Genomic DNA, 14,043 nt, shown 5'->3' with positions numbered 1-14,043 from the left:
AATTCATTAGTATCAGTCCAGTCTCTCAGAACATCAGCGATCCAATCCAGCAAGTGAGAAATATGTCAAAACTAGGGCCAGAAGACTTCTCAGAATGTCTCCATTATTTCCAAAGGATGTGCTTCTCCAGTTTTCCCTTTCTTTACGGAGCCCAAATGGCTTGTGCAATTATAATTTTTTTTATTATAGAATTTTCTTGAATATGAATATCTCCCAGAACTGAGCATAATTTTACCTATAAGTAGTTAGTGTATGAGGTGTATAAGAAAAAAAGTATTTTTAATTGTATTTAAAAGTAGTATATGGTACATACTACACCGTATGTAGTGCACTAGTATTCCACTGAATATAGCCAATGACTATGACGAGTTCATGACTAATGAAAATAAAAAACACTATGAAATTTTACTTTCCTCAGATGTCAACCCTTGAAAAGTGTATCATATGAAATTTGATGCACACATCATGATGTAGTTGTGTAGTTAAACTCTTCAAAAATATACAAATACTGATATAACGGATTCAGTGGAAATACAATTCACAGTTATCAAAAGCCAAAGGAGAACGGCCACTTCTTGCATTAAAAAAACACAACAGAATGACAAAACAGAGGTGTCTGGAGGCGCGTTTTAAAAATGACTTTTTTAACTTGGCACAGCATCTTAAAAACGTGGTGTGCTCATGTGCAAGACACTGGAAAAGCAGCAAGACGTGTTTCGATGGTCGAACACATCCGCTCTAGCGTATTCTTACAAAAAGGTGCAGACGGATGCAAGAACCTGTCCTGTTTGAACTGCCCCTAAGAGTGTGCATGTAGATTCTTCAATGCACATTTCTACACCACTCTTCACAAACACGAGGAGGAAATGATGGCAAAACAAGGCCACAGGTCTCAGGTTCACTTACAGTAGGGATCCCAGCAGGAAATTATCCTAGCAGGGAAATGCATCTATTTCCTCAAGGAAACGTGATCCTAGCAGGGAAATGCATCTATTTCCTCAAGGAAACATGATCCTAGCAGATCAATGCATCTATTTCCTCAAGGAAACGTGATCCTAGCAGATCAATGCATCTATTTCCCCAAGAAAACATGATCCTAGCAGGGAAATGCATCTATTTCCCCAAGGAAACATGATCCTAGCAGATCAATGCATCTATTTCCTCAAGGAAACGTGATCCTAGCAGGGAAATGCATATATTTTCTCAAGGAAACGTGATCCTAGCAGATAAATGCATCTATTTCCTCAAGGAAACGTGATCCTAGCAGATAAATGCATCTATTTCCTCAAGGAAACGTGATCCTAGCAGGGAAATGCATCTATTTCCTCAAGGAAACGTGATCCTAGCAGATAAATGCATCTATTTCCTCAAGGAAACGTGATCCTAGCAGGGAAATGCATCTATTTCCTCAAGGAAACGTGATCCTAGCAGATCAACGCATCTATTTCCTCAAGGAAACGTGATCCTAGCAGATCAATGCATCTATTTCCCCAAGGAAACGTGATCCTAGCAGGGAAATGCATCTATTTCCTCAAGGAAACATGATCCTAGCAGATCAATGCATCTATTTCCCCAAGGAAACGTGATCCTAGCAGGGAAATGCATCTATTTCCCCAAGGAAACGTGATCCTAGCAGGGAAATGCATCTATTTCCCCAAGGAAACATGATCCTAGCAGGGAAATGCATCTATTTCCCCAAGGAAACGTGATCCTAGCAGATCAATGCATCTATTTCCTCAAGGAAACGTGATCCTAGCAGATAAATGCATCTATTTCCCCAAGGAAACGTGATCCTAGCAGATCAATGCATCTATTTCCCCAAGGAAACGTGATCCTAGCAGATAAATGCATCTATTTCCTCAAGGAAACGTGATCCTAGCAGGGAAATGCATCTATTTCCTCAAGGAAACGTGATCCTAGCAGGGAAATGCATCTATTTCCTCAAGGAAACGTGATCCTAGCAGATCAATGCATCTATTTCCCCAAGGAAACGTGATCCTAGCAGGGAAATGCATCTATTTCCTCAAGGAAACATGATCCTAGCAGATCAATGCATCTATTTCCTCAAGGAAACGTGATCCTAGCAGATAAATGCATCTATTTCCTCAAGGAAACGTGATCCTAGCAGGGAAATGCATCTATTTCCTCAAGAAAACATGATCCTAGCAGATCAATGCATCTATTTCCTCAAGGAAACGTGATCCTAGCAGATAAATGCATCTATTTCCTCAAGGAAACGTGATCCTAGCAGGGAAATGCATCTATTTCCTCAAGAAAACATGATCCTAGCAGATCAATGCATCTATTTCCTCAAGGAAAATGGATCCTAGTATGGATGTGCACAGAATCTTTCTAGTTAGGGGCTGTTCACTCATGTTTTTGCATGCTTCTGCAATGTTCTTAGATGGCTTTTCTTTGTAAACGCGCTGGACGGACGACTTTGACAGTTGCACAGAAACCCGCTCTTTCTTTTTCAGCGTCTACTGCTGGACAGCCACACTTTTTAAACATGTCCAATTTAAAAGCACTTAGATTTTTAAAAACATATTTTGAGAAAATGTTTCATTTGTTGTACTGTCTAACTTTTTAAGCGCACGTGTCGCAAAGATTTGATGTTAGTTATTGATGTTATCTAAAGTTTTCAAGATTTCGTGTGACATCGTTACTCATAATTCCACATTGTTTTTTCACCCAGCAAAGTTTCAGCACTTGATAAACAGTGAGCCAATGTTTTGTTTTCCCTTTTGCAAGTTCAATGCTAAACTATTTAAAAATCAGAGCGTTCAGAAGAGTCCACTAAACTGTAGCAGTGTAACTACATGCACTCCTCCTCCTGACTTCCGAGGAAATCCATTGTGAACCCTCACGGTTATTTGAATATTACAAACAGTTCCCATACATCACCCTACGTCCAAATTGGGAACTGCATCTATTTCCTCAAGAGAAAAGGATCCTAGCAGGGAAAAGCATCTATTTCTTCAATGAACATCCTATTAGAATTAACAGGGAACAGATCAATGATATTTCACTTAAATACATTCAGTCTCTTGGTTCGCAGAGTGTAATACTGACGCCTTCCCCAATCCAGCAAGCCGGTAACAGTGCTTGTGAAAAAGCGCAGTGGAAGGCATGCAGCCGAACCTGTCCCTCGCCGTAGTAGGTTAACGTTCCGGCCTCGTAATCCAGAAGCATTCCGATGCGAAGCGGCTGTGCATTCAACTGCAGCTGGCCTGCGATGGGCTCCCTGCAGCCAGCATGCCATGCACTCAGCTGCCGTTCGTCGAGCTGCAGGCTCCACGAAAGCTCATTCATGCCCACCATGCAGCGTTTGCCTTTCTCTTTGCGCGGGATGTTCGGGTACGTCACACCCACGTACGCCCATGGTTTGGAGACCTCCAGCTCCCAGTAATGCTGGCCGTGAGTGAAGCTTTGGAAACACAATACCTGCCAAGCGTGGTCGAAGCGGGACTCGTCGGCAGGGACAAGGCGGGGCCCAGAGGTGAGATGCTCCGCTCTTCTGTTGCTCTGGGAAAGGAGCAAGTGAGCGTTTGCGGTGCGAGGGTCAAAGGTCAGACTGCAGTGGTCTGGATGAAAAGGAAGAATCGCAATACATGAGCCTGGGAAGATTACATCACTGACAAATTTATGCAAGGGGTGCCGGGAACAATCGGATTCGGACCGCAGCTATTACGTGCCCAGTATGAAAACCACCTCATATGATAAATAAATGAGAGCTTACGTGCAGTCAGCCCCTCCCTCTCTGCTGGATAGGATGGCGTTGCAGGGCTGGGAACAACAGCCAGAACGGGCCTCTTATCCTGAGGAGAGCCTACGAGAAACAAGAACGATATTAAGGGGCGAAGTCCAATTTAATGTCAATTAGCTATTTATGACCACTTTCAAACAGACTGCTTTTCTGTACCTTTATGACTTCTATACGCAATTGTGTTTGGACTAGAGGTCTTCAAGGGTCCACCCAAACCCGAGGACATGGGATCCGACCCGGGACCCGTACGGATTCGGGTCCAGTTTTTAAACGGTCAGCCGGGGTCCCATTCTTTTACTTCGGGTCCCGGGTCTGTTTAACATCTGCAGTGACGCGACGACTTTACCAATTGACGATTGACTCTTTTATTTAGAAGGCGGGACTTATTCCGCCATATCGGTGATTGACAGATGGCGTAAACCGAAGTGCGTTATTGGCGCCGGCACGATTTTTGAGATATTGTGGTTGGAGTTCTTTCGCTTTGTATATCTAAAACCTATGGTCAGACACGTCTTGGAGAGCACAGCAAATTAGTAATGCTAACGTCAGCGGCCGTGGCACTGAACGAGCAATCGTTATTATAGTTCAAAAGGGCAAACAGTGGAAGTTATCGTATTATGCGAGATGCAAAGTCGCGTTTGTCATCCACCACCGTGACAGCAAGTGCACTTTAGAAGCTGAAATAATGAGTGGATTATATATGCTCTTTGAATCAGCAAGAGAGGAACAACATGGATGTTATTATACCAAATTTCGTGGCAAGGAGGACGGATTGTATGCGTCACAGTCAGGTACAGGAGAGAATGCTACTAACGTTACATTAGGTAAGACATAAAGTTTTATTTTCACAACTTGTAAATTAACTTGTTAATTAGCTGTGGGATCTGTGTGTCTCGGCCAGGTCCGGGTCCAGGTTTCAAACAATAGACGGGTCCGAGTCGGTTCCGGGTAGTACATTTACGGCATGTCTCGGTTCTGCGCAGGTCCGGGTCCAAACTTTCAAATAATAGACGGGTTTGTGTCGGTTCCAGATAGCACATTTCTCGGACTCTTCGGGTTCAGGCACACATTTTTAGACCCGTAAAGACCTCTAGTTTGGACCCTATGGACCCTTTAATGTCAAACACATTAACAACACCCCAAAAAACACTTTTACAGACTAAAAGAAAGTTCTTTGTCCTCACTCTCTTTGTCTTGTCCTCCGATCACCTGTACAGCTCTCTCCAGGTCTTCACACACCATTTTAGAGACGCGAGTCAGAACATCAGTGATGGGGTTCAGCTTCTCCAGAACACTTATGTTTACATCCACAGCAACTTCACTGATCTGAGGGACGTCTATGAACCTGGAGTCCTACACACACACACACGGGAGTGTTAAACCTACACACATCTGTGGCTCCAGATTTATAACCATTACGAACACAACTATGAATATGTAACATTCAGTATTAAAGCACTTATAATATGATATTTAAAAACCAATACATGTTTTATTAAGTGTTACTGCTGTTGTTAAATGTAACATCCATCCATCCATCCATCCATCTTCAACCGCTTATCCGAAGTCAGGTCGCGGGGGCAGCAGGGGGCCCCAAACTTCCCTATCCTGAGCCACATTAACCAGCTCTGACTGGGGGACCCCGAGGCGTTCCCAGGCCAGTGTGGAGATGTAATCTCTCCACCTAATCCTGGGTCTTCCCCGAGGCCTCCTCCCAGCTGGACGTGCCTGAAACACCTCCCTAGGGAGGCGGCCAGGGGGCATCCTTACCAGATGCCCAAACCACCTCAACCGACTCCTTTCAACGCAAAGGAGCAGCGGCTCTACTCCGAGCTCCTCACGGATGACTGACCTCCTCACCCTATCTCTAAGGGAGAAGCCCGCCACCCTTCTGAGGAAGCCCATTTCGGCCGCTTGTACTCGTGACCTAGTTCTTTCGGTCATGTAACTTTTAATGTTAAATACAAAATGAAACGGCATTAACAACATAATTAACCGTTGTAATATGACATATCACTTCTGAAGACATGGATTTAACCTAGCGCTGCACGATTATGATGAAAATCATAATTATCGATGATTATCCTTTGCTATTGTCATTGCGATTATTCATTTCGATTAATATAATTAGCAAAATGCTTAGTTTGTTTGGTGCAACTGCATGCTGTATTATTTATGTGGGCTATGCATCAAAACAAGCTGATAACTGAGATATAACTGTGTTCCTGAAATGCATTATTATTTTAATTGCATGAAAAACAAAGCGTCATTCACATTATTACACACATCAATTATACAGTTTAATTTAGATAGTGAGCAATACCGATATGCCTTTAGACTAATTTAAAAGCCTCTGATTTGCTTTTGCATTCATGTACAGAACGGCCCAAAATATATATTGTAAACAGACAATTTTGCGGCAATTGTAGTACACCTAAATGGTATGCTGTAATTTTCACGATTATATAATTTAGACAGCTGTAATTGTAATCTCGATTATTTTTTCAATTAATTGTGCAGCCCTAATTTAACCACTGGAGTCGTGTGGATTACTTATATGCTGCCTTTATGTGATTTTTGAAGATTCAAAGGTCTGGTCACCATTCACTTGCATTGTGTGGACCAACAGAGCTCAAATATTCTTCTAAATAAATCTTAATTTGTGTTCTGCTGAAGAAAGAAAATCATATACAGCTGGGATGGCATGAAGGTGAGTTAATGAAGAGAGAATGTTCATTTTTAGTGAACCGTCCCTTTAAACAGAATATTTGTTGGAAAATTATCCCGAAGGTAAATACATCATGAAAAATTAGGCTACGATATTTCCCCCTGCCCAGGTGGTCTTTCTTACAACAGTGGACATCTTTAAATTCTGTGTTAAAATCATTTATTAAAAGAGTAATTGTTGTCTTAAATGTTGTTTACTTTTATTCTGGGCTGGTGCCCATATTGATGGCCAAATCTCATTTGTGGCATTGCTCTCACACGGCTCTCATGGAATGAGCGTTAATTTAACTACAGTTTTGCAAACTGACTTCTACGTGCTGAATTCTACGTTTTCGTCTGTTTCTTGGTGAAATTAACACTAGGTGCGCTACAACAACTGTGTGTTTCATTCACTTTTACACAAATCACAACTATAAAGGCTTATTAAGATTTAATAAACACTTATTTTTTCGCTCCATTACACTGCTGTGTTATGATATCGAGACACTTTTACTCTAACGCTCATAGAGTGACTTTGAAGTCAGAAATACGTGGTTCGATCCCAGCCAAACACGCAAGCTGACACGTGAGACGAAATTGTCAAAGAAGCGACACAAAGTTAAGCGCATGCTTCAGAAAATGTGCTTTTCATGTTGCACTTGCCTTCAGGTCACTATCGGTTAGGGATGTACGTTTTCCTCAATAAAACCATCTAATATTCATTTTAAAACCTTGTCTGATTGTGACACCATTTCACTAGCTTTTGGCGCCCCCTACTGGACATGTCACTAGAACACTGCAGCAAAACGTGCAACGAAGCATATAATTAAATGCTGCCATGGTCACGTAATGTTCATGACATCAGGCTGGAAAACAGAGCATGCACTGGTGCTGTAACCTTGATGAGCTGGCAATGAGGGAGTGAACACATGCTGCTGATCTCCTCCTGAAGGGCTGCAAGCTTCACTGCTCTCTCCTGCAGCACTGCCAAACTCTCCTCTGCCTGCAACACTGTCACTTCCTGCTGCTTCTCCAGAAAGTGATGCGTCACTTCCTGTTTCTCTGCAAGCACCTTTATCAGCTGGGAGAACTTGCCGTTCACCCAGTTAGACATCTGCTGGAGTGATACCTGAAAGAACAGAGACAAAACAACCTGCTTAACACACACATGCCGCTCACAGCCACCGATTATTGGCATTACCAATGGCAACTGAGGTGGAATAGATGCGGGACGAGGGGATGGGTGGTGTTGGTTCAGGACCAAATTTTAAATTTTCTTTAATGAAGAAATAGTAGACAATGTCTTACCTGGGCTTGGGCCATATTTTCTCTAAGCTCTAATAGGCTTCTCTCTGTCGCTTCCTGGTGTTTGTTAATTTCCATACACTTTTTCCTCAGTCCTGCCTGTGAGCAAAATTCAAAATATGATTGAAGTATTAAAGCACAATGTAAAAAATCAAAAGAGGTTGACCGACAGTGGATTTTGCTGATACTGATACCTAAGGTGGTCCGATAACTGATTAATCTGCCAAAAGCTTTTAAAATTGATTTAAGCTGCGTTCACACTGCCAGCGACTCTGTCGCTGCAAGTCGCCAGTGGCTGGCAGTTAGGTCGCTAGTGGGCGTTCCCACTACTGGTTGCCTAGTAACGTTTATAAATGACATTCACGGATGTCATTCCATTACTGTTGACAGCGAATCAGTTTTATTGCCGCTAAAAACAAACATTTTGGAGGGAAAAGACTAAATGTAAATGGAATAAGTACATAAAATGCTTTAAGCTGCGTACACACTGCCAGCGAGCGACATCGCGAGCGACATCGTGAGCGACATCGCGCACAACAGCGACTCCATCCCATTCATTTTCAATGAGAGCACAGCGACTTCCAGCGACACGAGCTGTCGCGACCGTTGGCGACTAGATGTGGGCGTGTCCAGCGACGCGACAAAGTTGAGACAAGTTCAACTTTATTCAAATGAAGAGCGACTAACGGAAGCGACAGCCAATAGGAGAGAAGACGGGAGAGCTCACGTGATCCCTCTCCCTTCTCTCTCAGCTCCTGCAGTAACGGAAAGATGGATGAAAGGCTAATTCTTGCTGTTAGCAATTTTCCAGTGCTCTATGATATGGAATATCCAGCGCAGCTCTTGCACCAGCCGGTGGTACTCGCCGTGCTGACTCCAAGATTTAATGGTTTTATGGACCCAGACAGACCGGCGTTTGCGTTTTCGCCGCAGATAAACAGCCGCTATGGCAAAGAGCACGCCTTGTTTCTCATTCATCTTTGATATAAAGCATTTTATGTACTGATTCCATTTATATTTAGTCTTTTCCCTCCAAAATGTTTGCTTTTAGCGCCAAGAAAAGCGATTTTCTGTCAAGAGCAATGAAATGACATCCGTGAATGTCATTTATAAACGTTACTAGGCAACCAGTAGTGGGAACGCCCACTAGCGACTTCACCACCAGCCACTGGCGACCTGCAGCGACAAAGTCGCTGGCAGCGTGTACGCAGCTTTATATCAAAGATGAACGAGAAACAAGGCGTGCGCGGCTGTTTGTGCTATTTTGTGGGTCCACAAAACCATTCAATCTCGGAGTCCTTTCCTCCTGATCCCTTACAAAACATCTGTACTATTTCCATTACTTTTTTAACACTCTCCACTTCCTTTACTATCACTGTAGTATCATCCGCATATTGAAATATTTTGTCCTCTTCCCTCCTTCCTTCAACACCTATTCCTCTTATTTTGTCTTCTAGTTTAATGGCTAGGCCTAGTGGGTCTGAAACTAATGTGTGTAGTTCTGAAACTAGTGAATATAAAAGAGCTGACAAGAATGTCCACAGTCAGCTCTTTTATATTCACTAGTTTCAGAACCACACACAAAGACAAAGATCCCCCATTTAGCCTTAACAGACTGTAGGGGCAAGTGCTGTTAGCGAGCACCTATGAAGGCCGGAACAGTACACGAGGGGGTGGGTGGCCAGCACCACCTCCGACCGCCTTTGTCTCCCCAGTGGCGATGTTTTACACAGTCGACCTAGTCGACCTAGGGGAGCCCGGACCGGTTCAGATAATCATCACTGGTGTTGGCCATGAGCGGGAATCGAACTTGGGTCGCCAGGTTCATAGCACGGCACGCTAACCGCTACACTACTGCTCCCACACATTCAGACACACTCACACAGCCAGCAGACAGGGCGCAAGATACGCGTATCCACGCCCTGAGGCAACGGCAGGAGGAGTGTAGAGCGGAGACACGCCCGGTCCCCAATCGGCCTGATGGGGCGTGCGAGGGATAAAGGCAGCTGGTGATGACCGTTAGAGAGAGAGATAATTAAGGGTAGCTGCCGTGTATGTGTTTGAGTGTGTTTTTATTTAATTAAATATTATTTATATTGTTAAGCCGGTTCTCGCCTCCTCCTTTCCCTTTAACCCCCTTAAAATGGTTTAATTGCATAATTTGTACTTTTTACACGTATTTACATTGGTCTGTTGAACACGTGCTAAAACCGGTACTGTCTCTTTAACAAACCCAGCATTTCTGTAAAGATTGCATGAATAGAATTCAATGTATATTTGTTTGTTTGTTTACTATCAACAACTGACTGTAAAGAACAGAAAGGGTATTAAAAGTGACATTATTTAATGACAAATTGGTGGATCTAGTCTTTGGACACACATTACACAGCAACTTTTACTTTTATTTTAAAACAACCTGTGAGTTGCCAAACGCATAAATGTGAAATGTAACACAAAAGTGCAATAACAACATTTATATTTGGCGAATGCTGTGAATTGTTTGTGTAGCTTGGACCTGGAAGGAATCATATTTTCGTTTGGTTTTTGTACCTCTTGATTCTTTCGTTCCTCTTCCACCAAAATCTGATCGTGTCCCTTACACTCGTTCACAGAACACTCATAGCAGACACACATGCGGTCGTTCCTGCAGTAAATGACCAGCGGTTTCTGGTGACGCCCACAGAACTCCTCTGGCTCCATGTGGACCGCAGCTCCTGCGCACACATCTCTCTTCGTTGGGCTGTTTACGGCAGCCGCCTCCGTTAAAACTGACATAGAAACATTACGATTGAGCTGAGGCCTCGTGGGAAAGGGTTCTTTACAAACAGGGCAGTCAACGTCTTTTTCTTTGCCCTCCCAGAACTTGGAGATACATTTCTTGCAGAAAGTGTGCCCACATGGTATCGTCACTGGGAATTCAAACGGATCCAAGCAGATTGTGCACTGCATGTGATCCTCCATCATAAAGCAGCAAACCTGAAAAAATACAATAAAATAGAAGAACGATGTCAATCGATGTCATGTGACGTAAAAAAGATTTTTGGTCCGCAGAGAAGTCTTGGTCGACCAATTTGGGTTTTAAATGACCGATAAGATACTAGAGAACAGGGAGACCAATGAGCGATAACATGCTGATATATATATATATATATATATATGGAGTATTTATGGAGTGCAAAGGAAGGAAGGAAGAAATGGATGGATGAATGGAAGGAAGGAAAGAAGGAAGGAAGAAGGAAGGATGTAAAGATGGATGGAAGGAAAGAAAAGATGGATGGAAGAAAAGATGGATGGAAGGAATGAAAAGATGGATGGAAGAAAAGAAAAAACGGATGGAAGAATTAATGGAAGGAAGGAAAGAAGAAATGGAAGGAAAATGAATGGATGGAAAGTTGGATGTAATTATGGATGGAAGGAAAGAATAAATGGATGGATGAATGGAAGGAAAGATGGATGGAAAGGACAGAAGGAGAGAAAAAATGGATGGATGAATTAATGGAAGTAAAGATGGACAGAAGGAAGGAAAGAAGAAATGGAAGGAAAATGAATGAAAGGAAAGAACATATGGAAGAATGAATGGAAGGACAGTTGGACGTAATGATGAATGGAAGAAAAGAAAAAACGGATGGAAGAATTAATGGAAGGAAGGAAAGAAGAAATGGAAGGAAAATGAATGGCTGGAATGAATGGAAGGAAAGTTGGATGTAATGATGGATGGAAGAAAAGAAAAAACGGATGGAAGAATTGAAGGAAGGAAAGAAAAATGGATGGAAGGAAGAATGAATGGATGGAAGGGAAGATGAATGAAAGGATGTAAAGATGGATGGAAGGAAAGAATAAATGGATGGATGAATGAATGGAAGGAAGAAGGATGTAAAGATGGATGGAAGGAAAGAATAAATGGATGGAAGGAAAGAAAAGATGGATGGATGAATGGAAGGAAAGATGGATGGAAAGGACAGAAGGAGAGAAAAAATGGATGGATGAATTAATGGAAGGAAGTAAAGATGGACAGAAGGAAGGAAAGAAGAAATGGAAGGAAAATGAATGAAAGGAAAGAAAATATGGAAGAATGAATGGAAGGACAGTTGGACGTAAAGATGGATGGAAGAAAAGAAAAAAACGGATGGAAGAATTAAAGGAAGGAAAGAAGGATGTAAAGATGGATGGAAGGAAAGAATAAATGGATGGAAGAATGAATGGAAGGAAGAATGAATGGAAGGAAAGATGGATGGAAAGGACAGAAGGAGGGAAAAATGGATGGATGAATTAATGGAAGGAAGGAAAGATGGACAGAAGGAAGAAAGAACAAATGGAAGGGAAATGATTGAAAGGAAAGATGGATGGAAGGAAAGAAAAAACGGATGGAAGAATTGAAGGAAAGAAGGATATAAAGATGGAAGGAAAGAAAAATGGATGGAAGGAAGAAAGAATGGATGGATGGGAAGATGGATGGATGAATGAATGGAAGGAAAGAAGGAAGAATGAATGGAAGGAAAGAAAAGATGGATGGATGAATTAATGGAAGGAAGGAAAGAAGAAGAAATGGATGGGTGAATGGAAGAAATTAAGGAAGTAAAAATGGAAGGAAAATGAATGAAAGGAAAGATGGATGGAAGGAAGGAAAGAAAATATGGAAGAATGAATGGAAGGAAAGTTGGACGTAATGATGGATGGAAGAAAAGAAAAAACGGATGGAAGAATTGAAGGAAGGAAGGATATAAAGATGGACAGAAGGAAGGAAAGAAAAATGGATGGAAGGAAGAATGAATGGATGGAAGGGAAGATGAATGAAAGGATGTAAAGATGGATGGAAGGAAAGAATAAATGGATGGATGAATGAATGGAAGGAAGAAGGATGTAAAGATGGATGGAAGGAAAGAATAAATGGATGGATGAATGAATGGAAGAAGGATGTAAAGATGGATGGAAGGAAATAATAAATGGATGGAAGGAAAGAAAAGATGGATGGATGAATGGAAGGAAAGATGGATGGAAAGGACAGAAGGAGAGAAAAAATGGATGGATGAATTAATGGAAGGAAGTAAAGATGGACAGAAGGAAGGAAAGAAGAAATGGAAGGAAAATGAATGAAAGGAAAGAAAATATGGAAGAATGAATGGAAGGACAGTTGGACGTAAAGATGGATGGAAGAAAAGAAAAAAACGGATGGAAGAATTAAAGGAAGGAAAGAAGGATGTAAAGATGGATGGAAGGAAAGAATAAATGGATGGAAGGAAAGGAGGAAGAATGAATGGAAGGAAGAATGAATGGAAGGAAAGATGGACGGAAAGGACAGAAGGAGGGAAAAATGGATGGATGAATTAATGGAAGGAAGGAAAGATGGACAGAAGGAAGAAAGAACAAATGGAAGGGAAATGATTGAAAGGAAAGATGGATGGAAGGAAAGAAAAAACGGGTGGAAGAATTGAAGGAAAGAAGGATATAAAGATGGAAGGAAAGAAAAATGGATGGAAGGAAGAAAGAATGGATGGACGGGAAGATGGATGGATGAATGAAGGAAAGAAAAGATGGATGGATGAATTAATGGAAGGAAGGAAAGAAGAAGAAATGGATGGGTGAATGGAAGAAATTAAGGAAGTAAAGTAAAAATGGAAGGAAAATGAATGAAAGGAAAGATGGATGGAAGGAAGGAAAGAAAATATGGAAGAATGAATGGAAGGAAAGTTGGACGTAATGATGGAAGGAAGAAAAAACGGATGGAAGAATCGAAGGACATAAAGATGGATGGAAGAAAGGAAGGAAAGAAAAAAGGATGGATCGATGGATGAAAGAAATGAAGTAAAATGATGGATGGAAAGAAAGATGAGTAGATGATGATTATGAGTTATGAAAGACAAAAAGGAAGGAAAGAGAAAATGGAAGATGACAAGAAAAGGATGGTTGTGATAATAATAATGATGAATGAATAGAAAGATGGTGGATGGATTTGAGCATCTACATCAGTGTTTATTTTTTCTACAGTAACTATTACTGAATACTCAAGAACGCAATAGAAAAACGCCTTTAAAACGTGGTGAATTATTTCACAAATAACTCTCAATGGATTGATGTGAAGAGAGCATCGAAACACAGTAAATAAACAAACTCCGCCCGACCAACATCAAGCGTTTATAAAGCAGCACACTCAAACGTTAAAACTTCTTCCTCGGTTAAATATAAAATGTATATTTACTCATCCAGAAATGTGAAAATGATCCTGTGCGCGCTGAAACCCCTCACGGGCAAAACTCCTCGCGCATCAC

The 14,043-nt window shown here is 41.7% G+C and overlaps 1 protein-coding gene across 1 annotated transcript; it reads right to left on the bottom strand.

The window, feature by feature from the left end:
- Positions 1-46: 46 nt before the first annotated feature.
- trim65 (tripartite motif containing 65) lies at positions 47-14,042 on the bottom strand. The gene is made up of 7 exons (XM_052112993.1): positions 13,974-14,042; positions 10,328-10,753; positions 7,781-7,876; positions 7,371-7,601; positions 4,951-5,119; positions 3,740-3,829; positions 47-3,584 (listed from the first exon to the last, which is right to left on the bottom strand). The coding sequence occupies exons 2-7, from the start codon at positions 10,739-10,741 to the stop codon at positions 3,040-3,042; spliced, it is 1,545 nt and encodes a 514-aa protein (XP_051968953.1). The 5' UTR covers positions 10,742-10,753; positions 13,974-14,042; the 3' UTR covers positions 47-3,039.
- Between the last annotated feature and the right edge of the window lies 1 nt (position 14,043).

This window comes from Xyrauchen texanus, chromosome 40 (assembly GCF_025860055.1).
Source record: "Xyrauchen texanus isolate HMW12.3.18 chromosome 40, RBS_HiC_50CHRs, whole genome shotgun sequence".
Classification (NCBI taxonomy): Eukaryota; Metazoa; Chordata; class Actinopteri; order Cypriniformes; family Catostomidae; genus Xyrauchen; species Xyrauchen texanus.
The sequence above is the reverse complement of the archived record's forward strand: the minus strand, read 5'-3'. Positions and strand labels throughout refer to the sequence as shown.